Source organism: Diospyros lotus, chromosome 9 (assembly GCF_014633365.1).
Source record: "Diospyros lotus cultivar Yz01 chromosome 9, ASM1463336v1, whole genome shotgun sequence".
In the NCBI taxonomy this organism is placed as follows: Eukaryota; Viridiplantae; Streptophyta; class Magnoliopsida; order Ericales; family Ebenaceae; genus Diospyros; species Diospyros lotus.
This window is the reverse complement of record NC_068346.1, coordinates 6,884,784-6,905,821: the sequence shown is the minus strand read 5'-3', so window position 1 is coordinate 6,905,821 and position 21,038 is coordinate 6,884,784. Positions and strand designations below refer to the sequence as shown.

Here is a 21,038-nt window from a genome sequence, read left to right as displayed (position 1 = left end):
CGACTGAACTTCTCGAGATAATATAGATAGTCTATCACACACGTTCAAAAACTTGGGTACCACAATGTTATGGGTTCGAATCCACCTCCGTTCAACTATCGATAATCTACATATATCTGTAGGGCTAGAGTTTAGGTTTCAGCCCACGACGCACTTGTCTGATATGTTTGCCCGATATGACCAGTCCCTTGTTTACAGAGAGAGTGGGATGCTTGGGCCAAGGTAGGATACCAGTGGGGACTTCTCGATCTCGGCATTACAGGGAAAAAAAAAAAAAACAAGATTACAACTCAACAACTTAAACCTATGACCTCCAATAAGATTCCGCTCCCAAATAGCTAGAGAAAGACACGGCTAATCCTGGTGTTGCAGCGAACACATAAAAATACCTGAAGCAGACACTCTCGCTCCCAGTAAATTTTACAGCAAGATGGATGAAAAGGAAGGAGCAGCAGCATCATATGATTGCATGTTCACTGACATTATTATCAGCAGAATGAGCAGCAACCACGGGAAGCTCTCCAACCGATGACTGGTCAAGATGAATCTGAGCAAAGTCGTTAACAGTAGCTGGTCTCTGTTTGTAAAGGTTCTCTTTTCTTTCCTCCTCTGCCTTGCCAACCTTCTCTTTGGTCATAGTGCTGACATCCTCCGCTGCCTTTGCAACCACACTGAATGCATTTGAAAGCCATGAAGCTCCGGTCAATACATAACGGTTGCTCATGATGGCAGATCCGGCAGTACTGGCCTTCTGCTCTGCTGCTGCAAAGGCTGATTTCGTCTTTTCAGACACTTGGAACCGCTCGTTCATCTCTCTCATCTTTTCATTTACCACCGCTGTCCCGATGCTTATCTTCCCTGTAAGACCCATCTTCTGGTCAATGGAAGCAACTGTCGCAGAGGCGTTTGACATCAAGTGGTGTCGCTCATCGAATGATTTTGCTTTATTGAGGGCATCCTTCCCTAAGACAAAGCCCTTGGCAAGCACGGTGCTTACAGCATCCTCGGTCTTTTTAACGGCTGAACTGGTGGCAGTTGGCTTTGCTTCCTTCTAAACGGGTCAACAAAACCAAATATCAAGCATTTATCCTGCTAACTATGCGGGCCAATAACACGCTATTGAAACCACATATGAAGGATCTACCATGAAGGATGCGTGCCACACAAGTGTGTCAGAACGCGAGTATGTTGCTTTTCCTATGCTTTTTGTTTTTTAATCAGAAAATGAGTGTGTTGCTAGCATAGGGTTGTTAACTGTACTGTCAAGTGAATGAAGGGCATCCCAATGCGTGAGACTCCTTGCTTTCTAGTAGTTTTTGTTCGAAAAGGTGAAATCGCTCAGCCCGAGCGCCCTGCTTTCTAGTAGTTGGGAGATGGTTTTGTACAACCTTACTATTATTTGGTAAAGAGATTGTATCTATAACTCAAACTCATGATCTTATAGTCACAAAAGAGCAATCTTATCATTACTATAAATGCTCACTTCCAAAAAGAAAATTAATTTTAGATGATGACTTGGATATCAACAGGATCATCATATATAATTATTATTAATATCTCGACTTGTGTTGCTTTATAACTTTTCAAGTAAGCCTTTTAAACTGCTCTCTTTGTATATACTGAGAGTTAATTAAAGTGAATGGTTAAGACTCTAATTCCACTATTAAAGCCAGTGGTTAACTTTGTGATACCCGATTTTACATTTTTCTAAACTTTTTTACTCTTCATCTATAGAATATCATCACAATATGCTTGCCTATATATATCACTTAAAAGTACAACATAAAATATTAACCAAATTCTTCATCTAACAATATTTTGGTTAAAATATCTTATGTATATTTCAACATAAAATATATTAACAAAAAATTCTTCATATAACAACAAAAAATATTAATCAAATTCTTCATATAAAATGGCAAAGTTAACCATCTTAAGCTCATACAATTTCTTTACATGCCCATCATCTATAAATTTTTGATATACTATAAAAAGGTGTGGTTGAGGAGAAATGGTAAGGTTGCTCTTTTTGTAACTATGAGTTGAAGCAAGCGAAAGGGTGCATACAAATATAAACCTGCTTCAACCCTTACATAGCGAGAAGTCTTGTGCATTAGGAACGCCCTGTTTTAGAAGAAGCTGTATATCTATTAAATTTAGTATTAGATAGTGTAGTACTATATATCAACAGATATGCAAAAAGCATGATTTTTAACAGCCACGGTACTTACAAAAGTTGAAGAAGAAGCATCAGGAGGCAGCTGGTAATTTTCAACACGGGTTATAGAGACTGAAAGATCACCTATTGTGGTTCCCTGAATCAAATATCCAATAAAGAAGAAAAGGATAGATGAAAAACTTGAAATCGGTGCCATAAAAAATATCCACAGCAAACAGGGAAACAAGACACCCAAGATTCCATTGGAGGAGACTTAAAGAATTGTTCAACCTTGTGGTTCACATGATAAAAATTTCCGAGGCTTAAGTCCCACTGTAATAGTTTGTACTAATAGAACTAAAGTCTGTTCATCTTCGTTTCTTTCCATCTTTTATCAGGTTCCTTTTTCTAAGCATTAAGCTGAATTTCAGCAATTTCCATTTTTTCAGAACTCCAAGGTTCATGCTTCTTGCAGTAGGACTTCATGCCCTCCGAAATCACAAATACAGTTTATTTCTACAGCACTGTGTGCAGAAACACGCAAGGTTTATAAGTTTCAATAAAAATTGAAAATCGAAATCATGATGATTTATATAAAGAATCAATGCATGGACGTACTGCCTGAAGTATAGCTGCATCTGCGCCCTGTGAATCCTTGAAGGTAACATATGCAAGTTGAGATGTTTCTGTTTCCCTGCAGAAATCGCCGCGAACTCTATTGAGAATTACTGTAAAATAAGAATTTAACACCAGGTAAGTCAAAAGGCTGACCTTTGCATTTCAACATATTGGATTTCTCCAGAAAAAGAAAAGAATGCTTTAATATCCTTCTCGGTGGCAGATAGTGAGATATTACTGACTCTAACAGTTCTTACCTGTTAAAAATAATAAAAGAATAGATGAGTGCATGCACTCTACTGCTATGCAATTGTGATAATGGGATAGAAATGTCAATGATTTCCCATTAATTAATTCTGAATATAGCACTGTCATTGTCACTTAAAGAACTAAGTTCAAATAGTCAAAATTAAAGCAGGTTAAACTACGACATTCAAACAAGATGGGATTTCAGTCATTTCAACAGAACCCAAACTTCAGTATTAATCAACCAGGAGAAGCAAAATAAATTGAGTTCTTGATATTGTGGTACCTCTGGAACCACCACGGTTATTATCTCTAGTTGTGAAGACATGACCAAAAAAACATGTATCTGGATATAAGAATTTGGTAACTAGTGTATAACTAATTCCCACTGATACACAATTCATGAATGTAATACAGTTCTTACAATCTCCAACTCATTCTACTTGGTAGGTATTTCTCTTACTTCTGAAACATTAATTGTCCAGTTTGGAGTGCTGCTTGGAAGCGTGCCTGGTTCGTTCCTTGCATCAGTAAGGTCCATAGGGACCTGCAAGTCACATACCAACAGGTGCTTCTCAGGAAAAACAACAAATTAAAATAGCAAAAGCTAAATGCAGATGAGAATTCAGGAAGTACATATATAGTTCTTGTTAAAGCTCTCGAGTTAGTATACTTGAAAATGATGAAGGCAAGGAAGGGCAAATAAGCATGACAGGTTGCAGGTCTTATTAAGTGATGCACCAAGTTAACTGAAAATTCAGTTTGAAAAGATAAAGGCAAGGGACAAAGCCGATAAAGTTACATATAAGATTGACTACATGAAGAAGCTAGGTACCTTGTGACTATTCCCTTGAAATGTCGGATAATAAGATTAAAAGTACCAACTCATGCATGAGGATACAATTAAGTTCTCTTAATTACCAGTCTAATCTCTTGAACATAAAGTACATAAACTATAATTCTTCATTCGTAAATCATGTACAGGGGGGATTTAGATTTCTTCAAGTGAGCCTATGGAAATCTCAAAGGGTTTCAACAATCAAGAACTGAAGGATGATGGGCATAACATGGGGGCATAACATGGAAGTCTACGAAAATGAAAATTGATGCATAGAGTTTTTTTGAAATTTGCATAGTCAGGTAATGTTAAATTTGGTGGTTCTAATCTTGTGGTATATAAATCCAAGGAGATCACATCTCGACAGATTTCAACCTTCCCCCTCTTTGGAGTCCGTCAAAAATTACTGGACTCAAACCAATTTTTTATATTTTTAGCTTAACTGTTAAGTTAAATCTGTTTCCTGAAAAATTAAAAGTTTTTCTAGTTGAAATCCATCACATAAAAAGGCCTAAATCAGAGGCCAGAGTTGCTTCAGTTTTGATATGATTCAACAAATATGGAGTATGGACAGATATAAAAATGATATAGTTGGGATGCCAGAAACTAAAGCCAACTGTGAAAAGCCCCAAAACCAGAACAGGACCAGAAAAGTCCTGAAATGTGTTCTTAACCATTAGAAGACACGGATATGCATTTCTCGAAATGGAAATTCCGCTCCACACAGGAAATGGATCTAACCGCCAATGTGTGTGATTCGTAGATTCAAAAGAAGAAACGCTACGGTCCAATGCCAAGACAAAAATCTTACAGACGTTTGAAAGAATCCGCTGAATCGGAAGGGCTGATGATTGTGTGAGTCTCAGACGATTTTCGAATTGAATGAAGAGAGAGAGAGGAGTTTAGTGAAGAAGTTGTCCTAGGTAACCACTAACCACTAACGACTTCACAGGATCTACTTTCACGGGAAGTTCGCGCGCCCCCATGACCCTCTCCTCTCCATTTAGTGAGAATAATATAGAAGTCTTAATATTATTGGATAAATTAAATTATAAGTATTTATTATTAATAATTTTATTTATTTAAAATTAGAGTATAAAAAACCTTAAAATTTACAAAATATCTTATTTATTAAATATTTGGTGGCCATGGTTTTCATGGAAGTCCTATTGTCGCTTGTCAATAGAGTATTCCCATTTATTAGTAAAAGAGTAATACTATTTATCTAGATTGGATCTCAGTATAATTGATACATTTTAATAAGAAATTTGTACATTTGTATCTTTTTATTTTTTAATAAAAATATATCAATTAAATTAGATATCTACACTATTCTTAGAAGAAATTATTTTAGCTTCGACAACCCCATTCAATGTGCCGAAGTCTTTGTATTCCTCTCGAGTAAAGCACGTCAGTTATTCAATTGACATGACTTTTCCAGAAACCATTGTTAATTTGTTGCCTTCTTCCTTTCTAGCTCTATCTTCCTCTGCGTCCTCTCAATCGCCTTCAAGCTCTTCCACAAACCGTGCTAGCCTCTGCTTCGCATAAAACACTAAGAGTTCGCCTGGGAATTAAAAGGCCTCATTACAGATTCATTCGTGGCAACAATCGTGAGATTCTCAAGACTAGAGCTCAATCCACGAGCAAGTCCATGGATAATCTATCGCACGACATATTTCCTCGACTCCAATCTCATCTCCATTCTTGGCTAAACTCTTATGGTGCTGCTCGCCGATCGATCTTTAGCTTTTTACAGATATTAAATTTCAACTCTAGGGTTTTGGAATGTAATTTGAATTGTGTCTTGTTCTTGGTCTAGGGAAGAGCTTTGTTGTGTGGTACGGTCCAAACCCCATTTAGAGGGTGTTTGTCTTCCTATTTGACCACTTAATGAGTTATTAATGAAACTTAAATTCAATATAATTTATTCATTTACATATTTATTAAATATTAAATAACTTAAATGTTGTCAAATTTAAACTTTATTTGACAGCATTTTAAAAAATCTCCCTTACCTCTTCTCAAAAATATTGTACATAAAAAATAAAGTTGAATAAGTATTTTATAATTTTACTTTCCATCCCTCAACCATTCTTTCTTTCTACTGTCTCCATCTCCTTTATCTCTTTCGCCTCTATCTCCCTTATCTCTTTCATCACCTACATTGTCAGCTCCAACTGTGTTGTGTTCTTCACCTCCAATTCCGTTGTAGCCGTAGTATCTATCTCCATCTCCTTCATCACCTCCATCCCTCTATCCTCTTTTCTTTTGGCACCTCCATCTCTATTTCTTTCATCGCCTCCATTGTGACCTCCCAACCTCATCGTCGTCACCACCTCCAGTTCCATTGCGATTGTTATCTCTATCTCTATGCCCTTCTCCCTTTATTTTTATATTATATATATAAATATAATTAAATTTAAATTTAAACATAAAGTATTATATTCATATATTTTTTTAATAATGCACGGGGGGGATTTAGATAAAGTATTACATAAACTATAATTCTTCATTTGTAAATCATCATGCACAGGGGGGATTTAGATTTCTTCAAGTGAGCTTATGGAAATCTCAAAGGGTTTCAACAATCAAGAACTGAAGGATGATGGGCATAACATGGAAGTCTACGAAAATGACAATTGATGCTTAGAGATTTTTTGAAATTTGCAGAGTCAGGTAATGTTAAATTTGGTGGTTCTAATCTTGTGGTATACAAATCCAAGGAGATCACATCTCGACAGATTTCAACCTTCCCCCTCTTTGGAATCCGTCAAAAATTACTGGACTCAAACCAATCTTTTATATTTTTAGCTTAACTGTTAAGTTAAATCTGTTTCCTGAAAATTAAAAGTTTTTCTAGTTGAAATCCATCACATAAAAAGGCCTAAATCAGAGGCCAGAGTTGCTTCAGTTTTGATACGATTCAACAAATATGGACAAATATAAAAATGATATAGTTCGGATGCCAGATACTAAAATCAACTGTGAAAACCCCCAAAACCAGAACAGGACCAGAAAAGTCCTGAAATGTGGAAATGTTCTTAACCATTAGAAAACACGGATATGCATTTCTGGAAATGGAAATTCCGCTCCACACAGGAAATGGATCTAACCGCCAATGTGTGTGTGATTCGTAGATTCAAAAGAAGGAACGGTACGGTCCAATGCCAAGACAAAAATCTTACAGACGTTTGAAAGAATCCGCTGAATCAGAAGGGCTGATGATTGTGTGAGTCTCAGACGATTTTCGAATTGAATGGAGAGAGAGAGAGAGAGAGAGAGAGAGGAGTTTAGTGAATAAGTTGTCGTAGGTAACCACTAACCAATAACGACTTCACGGGATCTACTTTCACGTGAAGTTCGCGCGCCCCCACGACCCTCTCCTCTCCATTTAGTAAGAAATATAGAAGTTATTGAACAAATTAAATTATAAGTATTTATTATTAATAATTTTATTTATTTAAAATTAAAGTATAAAAACCTTGAAATTTACCAAATATCTTATTTATTATATATTTGACGGCCATGGTCTTCCTATCCTAAACAAGTCATGTTATCGCTTGTCAAATACAGTATTCCGTAATATTATTTATTTGGATTAAAAATAAAATTTTAATTAGTTGATATATTTTTATTAGATATCTACACATTTATATCTTTTTATTTTTAATAAAAATGTGTCAATTAAATTGGACATCCATCGCTAATCTAGATAAATAATACTACTCTTGGGAGAAACTATTTTAGATTTGACAATCCTATTTGATGTGTTTAAGTCTTTCTATTCCTCTCGAACAAAGCACGTCAGTTATTCAATCCACATGGCTCTTTCGGAAGCCATTATTAATTTGTTGCCCTTGTCTTTTCTAGCTCTATCTTCCTCTACGTCATCTCGACAGCTTTCAAGCTCTTTCACAAATTGTGCTAGCCTCTGCTTTGCATACTACGCACTATGAGTTCGCCAGAGAATTAGAGAGTCTTCTTACAAATTCTTGCATACTGTGCACTAAGAGTTCGCCAGAGAATTAAAGAGCCTTCTTACAAATTCATCTATGGCAACAACTGCGAGAATCTCAAGATGAGAGCTCAATCCATGAGCAAATCCATGGATAATCTGTCACACGACATATTTCCTTGACTCTAACCTCATTTCTGCTATTGGCTAAATTGTTATGGTGCTGCCCATTGATTGATCTTTAGCTTTTTATAGATATTAAATTTCAACTCTAGGGTTTTGGAAGGTAATTTGAATTGTCCTGTTCTTGGTCCAAGGAAGAGCTTTGTTGTGTGGTACGGTTTGAACCCCATTTAGAGGTGTTTGCCTTCCAGTTTGATCTCTTATCAATTATTAATGAAACTTAACCCAATATAATTTATTTAGTTACATATTTATTAAAAATTAAGGAACTTAAATGTTGTTAGAAAATATTTTAGAAAAGTTTCCCTAGCTTTTCTCAAAATGTTGTACATAAAAAATCAAGTTGATCAAATATTTTATAATTTTACCTTCCATACCTCTCCCATTCTCTCTTTTGCTACCTCCATTTTTCTATCTCTTTCGTCACTTCCATTGTTGCCTCCAATCACATTGTGTTCGTTACCTCCAGTTTCGTCATAGTTGTCGCCTTTGTCTTTATCGTCTTTGTCACCTCCATCCCTTTGTCCTTTTTTCTTTTGCTGTCTCTATCTCTATCTCCTTCATCGCTTCCATTGCTACCTACAACCCCATTGTTGTTTCCATCTCCAGCTCCATCATGGCTGCCACCTCTATTCCTCTGCCCTTCTCTCTTTATTTTTATATTTTATATATAAATATAATTAAATTTAAATTTAAATATAAAATATTATATTAATATATTTTTTAATATTATATATAATTTATCAATAATCGTAAAAATTTTATCAAAATTTTTAAATTAAACACATAATTATATAATGACAGTTTAAATTACACTTATCTAAACATATTATCAACTTTAAAGTTTTATATAACTTTTAAATAGAAATACTTAAAAAGCCATCTTGAAAAAGGGTAAGCCAAACATTCTCTCAGTTGTTGCTGAGTCATAGTTTGTGAAGAAATACTGAGCACCAGAGGGAGGACTTACCCTAGATCGGAGATGGAAGGGTACACGAAGAAGCTATTAGGCGAGGGTCTCGTGACATCTAAAGGCTAGAAATGGGCGAAGCTGGGGGAAATGGCCAATCATGCTTCCTGTGCCGAGAACTTGAAGGTATATTAGTAAGATTTCTATTAACACATAGATATTAAATTGATCTTCGACTATCTGTAGTAAGTAATAAATTGATAGTAAGGTTGTTGGTTTATGACTAAAAGATTACCATATTTCATTGATTCCTGCAAAACTGGAGAGCTGTATAGGAGTGAGCATTGTTTAGTTAGAATTGAATTTTGAAACGGAAAAGATTAATTTTATTCAATTTTTTGAATTGACCTAAATAAATGATTATTTTACGAAAATATGATGAGGTTTTAAGTTATTTATGAAACTTCCACTACAATAAACTCTCTTTTTGATGTCTATCACAATTATTTGTTAAAATGTCTTAAATTCATATTGAACTTTCTTGACACGGATTATCTTAAATCAAATTTGGTTATTTTGATTAATTTCGTTCATTTTGGTCAAATTGGTTTTATAAGATTTGGTTTGGTTTTGTTATATATAAGTTTGGTTGTCGAATTACTTCATTACAAATTGAAATAACAAAATGGTGACCCCTAGAACCTCATGTACTGGGGATGCTCTTGATTATCAGCATTATTCTGTATCTGTATTTGAAACAAGAACTGCATAACAAATGCATTTTTTGAGGGTTTTGATGGACATTGACTATTAATTGCTAATAGAAGCAAGGCTACATGTTTGCTATGCATGTAGAATATGGTCCCAGATACGATCCAAATTGTTGAGATGATGTTGGAAAGGTGGAAGCATCGAGAAGGCGGCAAAGATACTGAGCTGTTGGGAGAGTTCAGGTTATTAGCATTAATGGAAGTTATTTCAAGGACAGCCTTTGGGAGCAATTCTTCCGAAGGGGAAGGCATCTTTGAAATGTTGAAGAATTTGACCGCCATAACATCAAGAAATGATCTCAAAATTAGGCCTCATGTTGTCAGGTGAATTCACTTTCTTCTCCACTGCAACAAGCTAGTACTGTTTTTCTCATCTTAAGTTTGATTATTTTGAGTACATTTTCACAATCGATTGTGGAGAAGTAGCGATGAGATTGAAGCAGAGAAACTTGAACAAGGGATTAGAGATTCTATCTTAGGAATTATGATAAAAAGGGAAAGGGCAATGAATGAAATAGATGGCTTTGGGTCTAATCTGCTTGGACTGCTTGTGAAGGCTAACAAGGAAGAAGATGAAAGAAAAAGGATCGGTTTACAAGATGTGGTTGACAAGTGCAAGTCCTTTTACCTTGCTGGACATGAAACTACCACAAAAATACTAGCTTGGTTCTTCTTCTTCTAGCAATCCACACAGATTGGCAAGAAAGAGCAAGAGAGGAAGTGACCGATTTATTTGGCCAACAACATCCTAATGCGGAAGGCTTTGCAAAAATGAAAATGGTAGAGACTGTAAGTTTCATCAATGAATAACATTAATATATTAACTATTTATCCCACCATGTGGAGGACTACATAAATTTTAGTTCTTCAATTATTTTTATCTACAGTCTTCTCTTCTCTAAGCCTTTGTGCAGATGAACAGGATAATCAAGGAGTCTCTAAGACTATATTCTCCTGTCATTAATATCATAAGAAAAGTTATAGAGAGAACTCAAACTAAGAACACTTATTCTCCCAGCCAATTTAAACTTAATCATTCCGGTACTGGCATTCAATCATAATCCTCAAGTTTGGGGAGAAGATGTGCATATTTTCAAGCCAAAAAAGATTTGCGGGAGCAGCTGCTAAGGCTACCGGCAACAACCCAGCAGTGTATTTACCATTCGGATTGGGGCCAAGAAGCTGTGTAGGCATGAACTTTACACTGAATGGGGCCAAAACCGCTGTGTCGATGATCTTGCATTAATACTTCGCATTCACTCTTTCCCAGATCTACGCTCCATGTTTTGACAGTTCACATTGGGCACGGGATTTGGGTAAGGCTTCAGGCTCTGTAGCATGGACCAGAGTTGTAGACAAGGTGTATCTGATTAGCAGAATAATCAGCATTTGGGAGCCATTCAATCAGCCGTTCACTCACTGGAATGGCATTTGAAGATTGTTGTTGTGTGAGAATGAAAAAGAAAGCATAGAATGCAACAGAAGGAAATAACACGCAGCAGGGATCCATTAGTTGTGAATCTTGTTATATGCTTTCTCATCCAATGCTTGCAGCCTTTTTGTGTTCTTTATTCTCTTTTTATGTGATATAAATGGCAAGGCCAGGGATGCGTTTCTTAGTTAATTACGTTAAAAATAAATATCAAACAGTTTGGTTCACTCACATTTCTTTCTTTTCTTCTTCTTTTTTTTTTTGGCTTGATTTGCTTGTATCCTTTTCTCTTTCTTCGAAAATAATTCAATTCAAATGGAGTCCTACTCCTACAGAATTTTAAGCCTGGCTGAAATTGACTTAATTTTATAAAATGTTATGAAAACAAAGCAAAACACCAGCATGCAACAAAAAACACCCAAAGTCTATTTTTCCTCCTTTTCTTTCTAAAGCAAATAGCCATTAGAGGACTAATACTATAATGTTAAAATCACAAAACCATACACAGAAGAGGACTTACTAAAATTTTCGTGAAAAACCATTCGAAGATAAAAATGAGGGGATCCTAAACTAAGGTCTCAGACCCAAACAAAGCAAGCTAAACACAAACATCTCTCACTCACATTAGAGAATAAATTAAGAAATCTCACTATAGTAATAGTGCCGTGTTTTGAGACAGAGGCGGAAATTCGGGATTCAATAGAAAATTGACCACTAAGAACAGTCGTTGGTGGGTGTCGGTAAGATAAACTCAAAGTGCATGGATCTTCTTGTGATTTTCCCTGACATATTCAATTTTTATGCTCGATTTCCGTGGGTGATGACTTCACAGTTGAGTCTTCTCCAGCGGCGAGCAGCGAGAAGGCGTCCCACCGTTCAACTTCATTCCAAAGTTAGATTATTGGGTAGATCTTCTTCTTCCGGTACCGTCCCATTCCATTTTCTAACTGAAACTATCAGAAAGAATTGTCGCTTGTGCCTTCTGTTTTACTGTATTTTGCTGTTACGTGTTTGTCGCTCGTTTTGGCTGAGAGTGAAATCTGGACTTTGGACTGCGAGATCCTTGTTTATATATCTATGGACTAATGTCTGTTGGCGTAGCAATCATACGAGTTTGTTGGAATTGATGAATGTTCAATTTTTTTTTTACGTTACTCTACTTATTTTTTTTTTTGGTCGATAAGATGTTTGTCAAAAATCCAACTGGTGTCTTCCTGTATGAATAACTTCGCAGTGTAATGCCTTGTCACATGTAATTCAGTAATTCGCAACTGAGACACAGAGTTCCCCTTTCTATCATTCTTCTTGGAAAACATAAGAAAGAGGGAGATATGGCTGAAACTGGAATCAATTTTGTGATGGAGAGTCGTAATCCTCTTTCACTTTGTTTGATTTTATTTCTATTTGATTTTTGAAAAATAAAATTCCTAAATGATTTTTGACCGTGCTTTCAAGTTTCAAGGCAATGGATATGTTTAATTGAATGCCAAAGTTAGTTTACTTTATGCACATTATTATTTTATTCTTTTCAGAAGCAGCCAGGTATCTCATTACACTCTGGGAGTTGAAAGAGTCCTCTCCACCTCCTTCCCAAGAAAACGATTAGACACAGTGATGGCTGAAATTGCAGTCAATTCTCTTATGGAGAATTTGAAGGAGTTATCAAATAGCAAGATGTTTATGATTCTTAGAGGGAAGGATCGAATTGAATCTCTTTACAACAATCTTGAACTTTTGAGAACTTTCCTTCTAGATCAGGACCAGAAGCTTCATGAGCACAAGGAATTGAAGAGTTTGGAGAGACGAATTAGAGATGTGGTGTATGCGACAGAAAATGCCATTGACTGGATTGTATTTGATGCTATCTTGAAGAAGAAGTCCAAGAACATGGGCCTTATCTCTCATTGGATCAAGGCAAAGAAGAAGATGAAGGCGAATAGAATTTGTTTGATCTTTGATGACTCATTAAACGTCAACTATGTCAAGGAAGAGATTAATGCCATCAAGAGGGAGGTTATTGAAATTCTTGGGAAACAAAGTTATAACATGAGAACCTTAGACATTGGAAATTTACCAAAAACAAATATACCGAAGTGGGAGGAGGAAGAAATGGTGGGTTTTGTTGAGGAGGTGAGCATCATATTAGAGGATCTTGTTGGAGAAAGAAAGCAGCTAGAGGTTATTTCAATTGTTGGGATGGCTGGGCTAGGCAAAACCACTCTGGCTAAAAGAGTTTATAATGATCCTCTAGTTAAATATCACTTCTCTATTCGTGGATGGGCATATGTTTCTCAAGAGTACAACAAGAGAGATTTTTTGCTTCGCCTCTTGAGTTCATTTTGTCAAGATGCAAATGACATTTGTCAAATGAGTGAAAACGAATTGGCCCAAATGTTGTACAAATGCTTAAAGGGAAAGTTATACTTTATTGTGATGGATGATATTTGGGATGGCAAGGTCTGGACTGATTTGATGAACTGTTTTCCAAATGACAATAATGGAAGTAGAATTTTGTTTACTAGCCGACAGGAAGATGTGGCTTTGCATGCCAATCCTAGGAAACTCCCTCTTTTTCTACGATTTTTAAATAATAATGAGAGTTGGGATTTGTTACAAGACAGGGCATTTGAACGAAAAGAAACTTGTCCTCCAGAGCTCATGGAGGTAGGCCGAAAAATAGCACACAAATGCCAGGGATTGCCATTGGCGATTATTGTCGTGGCTGGAATTCTTGCAAGCAAAGAGAAAAGGCGTGATTGCTGGAATCAAGTTGGGGAAACCATGAATTCGTTGATAGCTGGGGATCCACAACTATGGATGAAAACACTATCACTGAGTTACTCGTACTTGCCTTTTCACTTGAAGCCGTGCTTTCTCTATTTTGGGGCATTTTCAGAGGACTTTCAAATCCCTGTTTCAAGATTGATTTGGTTGTGGGTTGCTGAGGGATTTATTCATGAGATGGAGGGAAAAAGCTTGGAGGATGTAGCAGAGGAGTACTTAATGGATCTAATTAGTAGAAGCCTTGTATTAGTTTCTATAAGAGGGTTTGACAATGCTATCCAAGCCTGTGCTATCCATGATTTGGTGCGCGACTTTTGCCAAAGAAAGGCCAAGGAAGATTGTTTCCTGATGAATTTTTCTCATCAACATTTTCTCTCTTTGCCTTACAGTTCAAAGCATTTTTTGTTGGGTGCACGTCGTCTGATCATTCATCATTCAAATTTTGAACGTATTTTCGTAATCCCTCCTTCACTGCATGTCCGCTCATACCCTCCTTCACTGCATGTCCGCTCATTTATGTGCACTCAGTCAAGGGTTGGGGGTGAACTAGCACATGTTAAATTCCTTTCTGGACGTTTCAAACTTGTTAAGGTTTTGGACATGAGCTCAATTGTGTTTTATGAGTACCCCAGTGGGATAGAACTACTACTACTCTTGAAGTACGTGGCCTTTTCTTTTCGGTTGGTTGGTGAAAGAACCATCCCAGATTCAATATGTGACCTTCAGAATTTGGAAACTCTTATCATTCACAGTAAATGGGATGGGAATGATTCGATATTTGGGCGTGAATATATGTTAGTTATTCTTCCTGAATTTACAATCAAGATGGTGAGCTTGAGGCATCTCTGTCTTACTGGGGCAGCAAGTTATAAAATCAAACGGCTAGTTGCCCCAGTTCCTTTCTTATTGAAAGTCAAACGGCTAGTTGCCCCAGTTCCTTTCTTATTGAAAGTCAAACGGCTAGTTGCCCCAGTTCCTTTCTTATTGAAAGACCTACAAACTCTGTCATTGGTAGATCCAGGGTCTTGTAAAGATTTCCTTGCAATGACTCCACATCTTAGGAACCTCGGGTTTAGCCGCGACATGGTACGGAACAAGTGTTTGACATTTCCTGATATAGACTTTCTAAACCACCTCCAACAATTGAAGTTGTATAATACCGGAGCTTCTAGGTTCCCAAATGAGCTGGGAAGCATGAAATTCCCCACAAATCTTAAGAAGCTAACTCTGGAGGGGACCTATTTGAAGTGGGAGGAACTATTGCGTCTGAGTGAGTTAGTCCCTAACCTGGAGTCTCTCAATTTGTTAAGTGGTGCCTGTACTGGACGACAGTGGGAAGTAAATGACGACGTGTTCCCCAATCTCAAGTTCCTAAAATTCTCCCAGCTACGTATCATAGACTGGATTGTTTGTGATGGCCAGTTTCCCAGCCTTCAGCATTTAGCCTTGGATGAATGCTTTTTTCTCAAAGGGGTACCTTCTGAAATAGGGAACATATTGACATTAGAAATGATTGAGGTGCGCAGCTGTAATCCCTGTGTTGAAAATTCTGTCGGGCAAATTGTGGAAGAGCAAAAATGTATGGGAAAAACACTTGTGTGCAAAATATTCTGATTACGAGTCTAATTTACAGACTCCGTGGATGGAACTTGTTTCTGTAGGATCTGCTTTCATCACAACTTCAATTCTGCTTCATGTCTGTTATTAATTGTTCTAGTGTTGTAGTGTTGTGTTGTACCCCTTTATTTTATTTTCTTCTACTTCCGTTTGATTTTTCTTTTTAAAATAAAACCAAATAAATAAAATAAAATTCCAAAATGGTTTTTGACTTTGCTTTCATGGGGATGGCGTATGGTCAATGGCAACATTAGTTGCTTTTGTGCTCCAGTTTTTTATTTTATTTTTTTAAAGCAGAGGCGTTTGACATCAAGTGGTGTCGCTCATCGAATGATTTTGCTTTATTGAGGGCATCCTTCCCTAAGACAAAGCCCTTGGCAAGCACTGTGCTTACAGCATCCTCGGTCTTTTTAACGGCTGAACTGGTGGCAGTTGGCTTTGCTTCCTTCTAAACGGGTAAACAAAACCAAATATCAAGCATTTATCCTGCTAACTATGCGGGCCAATCACACGCTATTGAAACCACATATGAAGGATCTACCATGAAGGATGCGTGCCACACAAGTGTGTCAGAACGTGAGTGTGTTGCTTTTCCTATGCCTTTTGTTTTTTAATCAGAAAATGAGTGTGTTGCTAGCATAGGGTTGTTAACTGTACTGTCAAGTGAATGAAGGGCATCCCAATGCGTGAGACTCCTTGCTTTCTAGTAGTTGGGAGATGTTTTTGTACAACCTCATGATCTTATAGTCACAAAGAGCAATCTTATCATTACTATAAATGCTCACTTTCAAAAAGAAAATTATTTTTAGATGATGACTTGGATATCAACAGGATGATCATATATAATTATTATTAATATCTCAACTTGTGTTGCTTTATAACTTTTTAAGTAAGCCTTTTAAACTGCTCTCTTTGTATATGCTGAGAGTTAATTAAAACGAGTGGTTAAGGCTTCAATTCCATTATTAAAATCAGTGGTTAACTTTGTGATATCCGATTTTATACTTTTCTAAGCTTGTTTACTCTTCATCTATAGAATATCATCACAATATGCTTGCCTATATATATCACTTAAAAGTACAACATAAAATATTAACCAAATTCTTCATCTAACAATATTTTGGTTGAAATATCTTATGTATATTTCAACATAAAATATATTAACAAAAAATTCTTCATATAACAACAAAAAATATTAATCAAATTCTTCATATAAAATGGAAAAGTTAACCATCTTAAGCTCATACAATTTCTTTACATGCCCATCATCTATAAATTTTTGATATACTATAAAAAGGTGTGGTTGAGGAGAAATGGTAAGGTTGTTCTTTTTGTGACTATGAGTTGAAGCAAGCAAAAGGGTGCATACAAATATAAACCCGCTTCGACCCTTACATAGTGAGAAGTCTTGTGCATTAGGAACGCCCTGTTTTAGAAGAAGCTGTATATCTATTAAATTTAGTATTAGATAGTGTAGTACTATATATCAACAGATATGCAAAAAGCATGATTTTTAACAGCCTTGGTACTTACAAAAGTTGAAGAAGAAGCATCAGGAGGCAGCTGGTAATTTTCAACACGGGTTATAGAGACTGAAAGATCACCTATTGTGGTTCCCTGAATCAAATATCCAATAAAGAAGAAAAGGATAGATGAAAAACTTGAAATCGGTGCCATAAAAAATATCCACAGCAAACAGGGAAACAAGACACCCAAGATTCCATTGGAGGAGACTTAAAGAATTGTTCAACCTTTTGGTTCACATGATAAAAATTTCCGAGGCTTAAGTCCCACTGCAATAGTTTGTACTAATAGAACTAAAGTCTGTTCATCTTCGTTTCTTTCCATCTTTTATCAGGTTCCTTTTTCTAAGCATTAAGCCGAATTTCAGCAATTTCCATTTTTTCAGAACTCCAAAGTTCATGCTTCATGCAGTAGGACTTCATGCCCTCAGAAATCACAAATACAGTTTATTTCTACAGCACTGTGCAGAAACACGCAAGGTTTATAAGTTTCAATAAAAATTGAAAATCGAAATCATGATGATTTATATAAAGAATCAATGCATGGACGTACTGCCTGAAGTATAGCTGCATCTGCGCCATGTGAATCCTTGAAGGTAACATACGCAAGTTGAGATGTTTCTGTTTCCCTGCAGAAATCGCCGCGAACTCTATTGAGAATTACTGTAAAATAAGAATTTAACACCAGGTAAGTCAAAAGGCTGACCTTTGCATTTCAACTTATTGGATTTCTCCAGAAAAAGAAAAGAATTCTTTAATATCCTTCTCGGTGGCAGATAGTGAGATATTACTGACTTTAACAGTTCTTACCTGTTAAAAATAGTAAAAGAATAGATGAGTGCATGCACTCTACTTCTATGCAATTGTGATAATGGGACAGAAATGTCAATGATTTCCCATTAATTAATTCTAAATATAGCACTGTCATTGTCACTTAAAGAACAAAGTTCAAATAGTCAAAATTAAAGCAGGTTAAACTACGACATTCAAACAAGATGGGATTTCAGTCATTTCAACAGAACCCAAACTTCAGTATTAATCAACCAGGAGAAGCAAAATAAATTGAGTTCTTGATATTGTGGTACCTGTGGAACCACCACGGTTATTATCTCTAGTTGTGAAGACATGACCAAAAAAAACATGTATCTGGATATAAGAATTTGGTAACTAGTGTATAACTAATTCCCACTGATACACAATTCATGAATGTAATACAGTTCTTACAACCTCCAACTCATTGTACTTGGTAGGTATTTCTCTTACTTCTGAAACATTAATTGTCCAGTTTGGGGTGCTGCTTGGAAGCGTGCCTGGTTCGTTCCTTGCATCAGTAAGGTCCATAGGGACCTGCAAGTCACATACCAACAGGTGCTTCTCAGGAAAAACAACAAATTAAAATAGCAAAAGCTAAATCCAGATGAGAATTCAGGAAGTACATATATAGTTCTTGTTAAATCACTCGAGTTAATATACTTGAAAATGATGAAGGCAAGGAAGGGAAAATAAGCATGACAGGTTGCAGGTCTTACTAAGTGATGCACCAAGTTAACTGAAAATTCAGTTTGAAAGATAAATGCAAGGGACAAAGCCGATAAAGTTACATATAAGATTGACTACATGAAGAAGCTAGGTACCTTGTGACTATTCCCTTGAAAAGTCGGATAATAAGATTAAAAGTACCAACTCATGCATGAGGATACAATTAAGTTCTCTTAATTACCAGACTAATCTCTTGAACATAAAGTACATAAACTATAATTCTTCATTTGTAAATCATCATGTACAGGGGGGGATTTAGATTTCTTCAAGTGAGCTCATGGAAATCTCAAAAGGGTTTCAACAATATTCAAGAACTGAAGGATGATGGGCATAACATGGAAGTCTACGAAAATGAAAATTGATGTATAGAGTTTTTTTGAAATTTGCATAGTCAGGTAATGTTAAATTTGGTGGTTCTAATCTTGTGGTATACAAATCCAAGGAGATCACATCTCGACAGATTTCAACCTTCCCCCTCTTTGGAGTCCGTCAAAAATTACTGGACTCAAACCAATCTTTTATATTTTTAGCTTAACTGTTAAGTTAAATCTGTTTCCTGAAAAATTAAAAGTTTTTCTAGTTGAAATCCATCACATAAAAAGGCCTAAATCAGAGGCCAGAGTTGCTTCAGTTTTGATATGATTCAACAAATATGGAGCATGGACAAATATAAAAATGATATAGTTGGGATGCCAGAAACTAAAACCAACTGTGAAAACCCCCAAAACCAGAACAGGACCAGAAAAGTCCTGAAATGTGTTCTTAACAATTAGAAGACACGGATATGCATTTCTCGAAATGGAAATTCCGCTCCACACAGGAAATGGATCTAACAGCCAATGTGTGTGATTCGTAGATTCAAAAGAAGAAACGCTACGGTCCAATGCCAAGACGAAAATCTTACAGACGTTTGAAAGAATCCGCTGAATCGGAAGGGCTGATGATTGTGTGAGTCTCAGACGATTTTCGAATTGAATGAAGAGAGAGAGGGAGAGGAGTTTAGTGAAGAAGTTGTCCTAGGTAACCACTAAGCACCAACGACTTCACAGGATCTACTTTCACGTGAAGTTCGCGCGCCCCCATGACCCTCTCCTCTCCGTTTAGTGAGAATATAGAAGTCTTAATATTATTGGATAAATTAAATTATAAGTATTTATTATTAATAATTTTATTTAATATCTTATTTATTATATATTTGGTGGCCATGGTCTTCTTATCACGAAGTTCTATTGTCCCTTGTTAATACAGTATTCTCATTCATTAGTAAAAGAGTAATACTATTTATCTAGATTGGATCTCCAGTTTAATTGACACATTTTAATTAGAAATTTGCATACATTTTAATTAGAAATTTGTACATCTATACTTTTTTTTTATAATAAAAATATATTAATTAAACTGGATATTTATCTCTAATCTAGATAAATAAAATTGTTCTTAGAAAAAACTATTTTAGTTTCGACAACCCCATTCAATGTGCTGAAGTCTTCATATTCCTCTCGAGCAAAGCACGTCAGTTATTCAATTGACATGGCTTTTCCAAAAATCATTGTTAATTTGTTGCCTTCTTCCTTTCTAGCTAGATCTTCCTCTGCGTCCTCTCAGTCGCCTTCAAGATCTTCCACAAACCGTGCTAGCCTCCGCTTCGCATACAATGCTCTGAGTTTGCCAAAGAATCATAAAGCCTCCTTACAGATTCATTCGTGGCAACAATCACGAGATTCTCAAGATGAGAGCTCAATCCATGAGCAGGTCCATGGATAATCTATCACACGACATATTTCCTCGACTCCAGCCTCATCTCCACTCTTGGCTAAACTCTTATGGTATTGCCCGTCGATCTATCTTTAGCTTTTTACAGATATTAAATTTCAACTCTAGGGTTTCGGATGGTAATTTGAATTGTCTTATTCTTAGTCTAGGGAAGAGTTTTGTTGTGTGGTACGGTCTGAACCCCATTTTGAGGGTGTTTGCCTTCCTATTTGACCACTTATGAGCTATTAATGAAACTTAAATTCGATATAATTTATTTAGTTATATATTTATTAAACATTAAATAACATAAACGTTATTTGACAACATTTTAGAAAATCTCCCCTACCTCTTCTCAAAGTGTTGTACATAAAAAATAAAGTTGGCTAAGTATTTTATAATTTTACTTTCCATCCCTTAGCCATTCTTTCTTTCGCTGCCTCTATCACCTCTATCTCTTTCATCACCTACATTGTCACTCCCAACTGTGTTGTGTTTGTCACCTCCAATTCTGTTGTAGCCGTAGTCTCTATCTCCATCTTCTTCATCGCCTCTATCCCTCTGCCCTTCTTTCTTTTGGTGCCTCCATCTATCTCTTTCATTGCTTCCATTGCGACCTCCCAACTCCATCGTCGTTGCCACCTCCAGCTCCATTGCGATTGCTGTCTCCATCCCTATGCCTTTCTCTCTTTATTTTTATATTATATATA

The 21,038-nt window shown here is 36.2% G+C and overlaps 2 protein-coding genes and 1 pseudogene across 10 annotated transcripts in view; 1 reads left to right on the top strand and 2 right to left on the bottom strand.

Moving 5' to 3' along the window:
* Nucleotides 1-66: 66 nt before the first annotated feature.
* On the bottom strand, nucleotides 67-19,632 carry LOC127809950 (binding partner of ACD11 1-like). Of its 4 annotated transcripts, none has more exons than XM_052349145.1 (6): nucleotides 19,481-19,632; nucleotides 3,486-3,569; nucleotides 2,930-3,033; nucleotides 2,777-2,852; nucleotides 2,232-2,315; nucleotides 67-1,051 (listed from the first exon to the last, which is right to left on the bottom strand). In XM_052349145.1, the coding sequence occupies exons 2-6, from the start codon at nucleotides 3,561-3,563 to the stop codon at nucleotides 458-460; spliced, it is 936 nt and encodes a 311-aa protein (XP_052205105.1). In that variant the 5' UTR covers nucleotides 3,564-3,569; nucleotides 19,481-19,632; the 3' UTR covers nucleotides 67-457. The 4 variants fall into 4 exon arrangements, with proteins under 4 accessions (XP_052205105.1, XP_052205109.1, XP_052205108.1 ...); XM_052349149.1 differs by lacking the exon at nucleotides 19,481-19,632 and adding an exon at nucleotides 6,977-7,114; XM_052349148.1 differs by lacking the exon at nucleotides 19,481-19,632 and adding an exon at nucleotides 7,049-7,113.
* LOC127809947 (putative late blight resistance protein homolog R1A-10) overlaps nucleotides 8,906-21,038 on the top strand; it is a 57,152-nt gene continuing 45,019 nt past the window's right edge. Inside the window, exons 1-3 of one of the 6 annotated variants that reach the window (XM_052349135.1) lie at nucleotides 8,906-9,105; nucleotides 9,767-10,005; nucleotides 12,646-13,291. In XM_052349135.1, the coding sequence (XP_052205095.1) occupies nucleotides 9,043-9,105; nucleotides 9,767-10,005; nucleotides 12,646-13,291 (948 nt within the window). In that variant the 5' untranslated portion in view covers nucleotides 8,906-9,042. Of the gene's footprint in view, nucleotides 9,106-9,735; nucleotides 10,006-11,490; nucleotides 12,037-12,645; nucleotides 15,737-21,038 lie in introns of those variants that run through there. The other 5 variants (XM_052349132.1, XM_052349133.1, XM_052349134.1 and 2 more) reach the window with 5 other exon arrangements.
* Nucleotides 15,795-21,000, bottom strand: LOC127809957 (binding partner of ACD11 1-like; annotated as a pseudogene).

Coding starts and splice junctions, on each gene's coding strand:
- LOC127809950 (XM_052349145.1), bottom strand. CDS start 3,563: ATGGACCTTACTGATGCAAGGAACGAACCAGGCACGCTTCCAAGCAGC. Junction 3,034..3,485: donor GGACAATTAATGTTTCAGAA/GTAAGAGAAATA, acceptor TATTTTTAACAG/GTAAGAACTGTTAGAGTCAG. Junction 2,853..2,929: donor CAATATGTTGAAATGCAAAG/GTCAGCCTTTTG, acceptor CGATTTCTGCAG/GGAAACAGAAACATCTCAAC.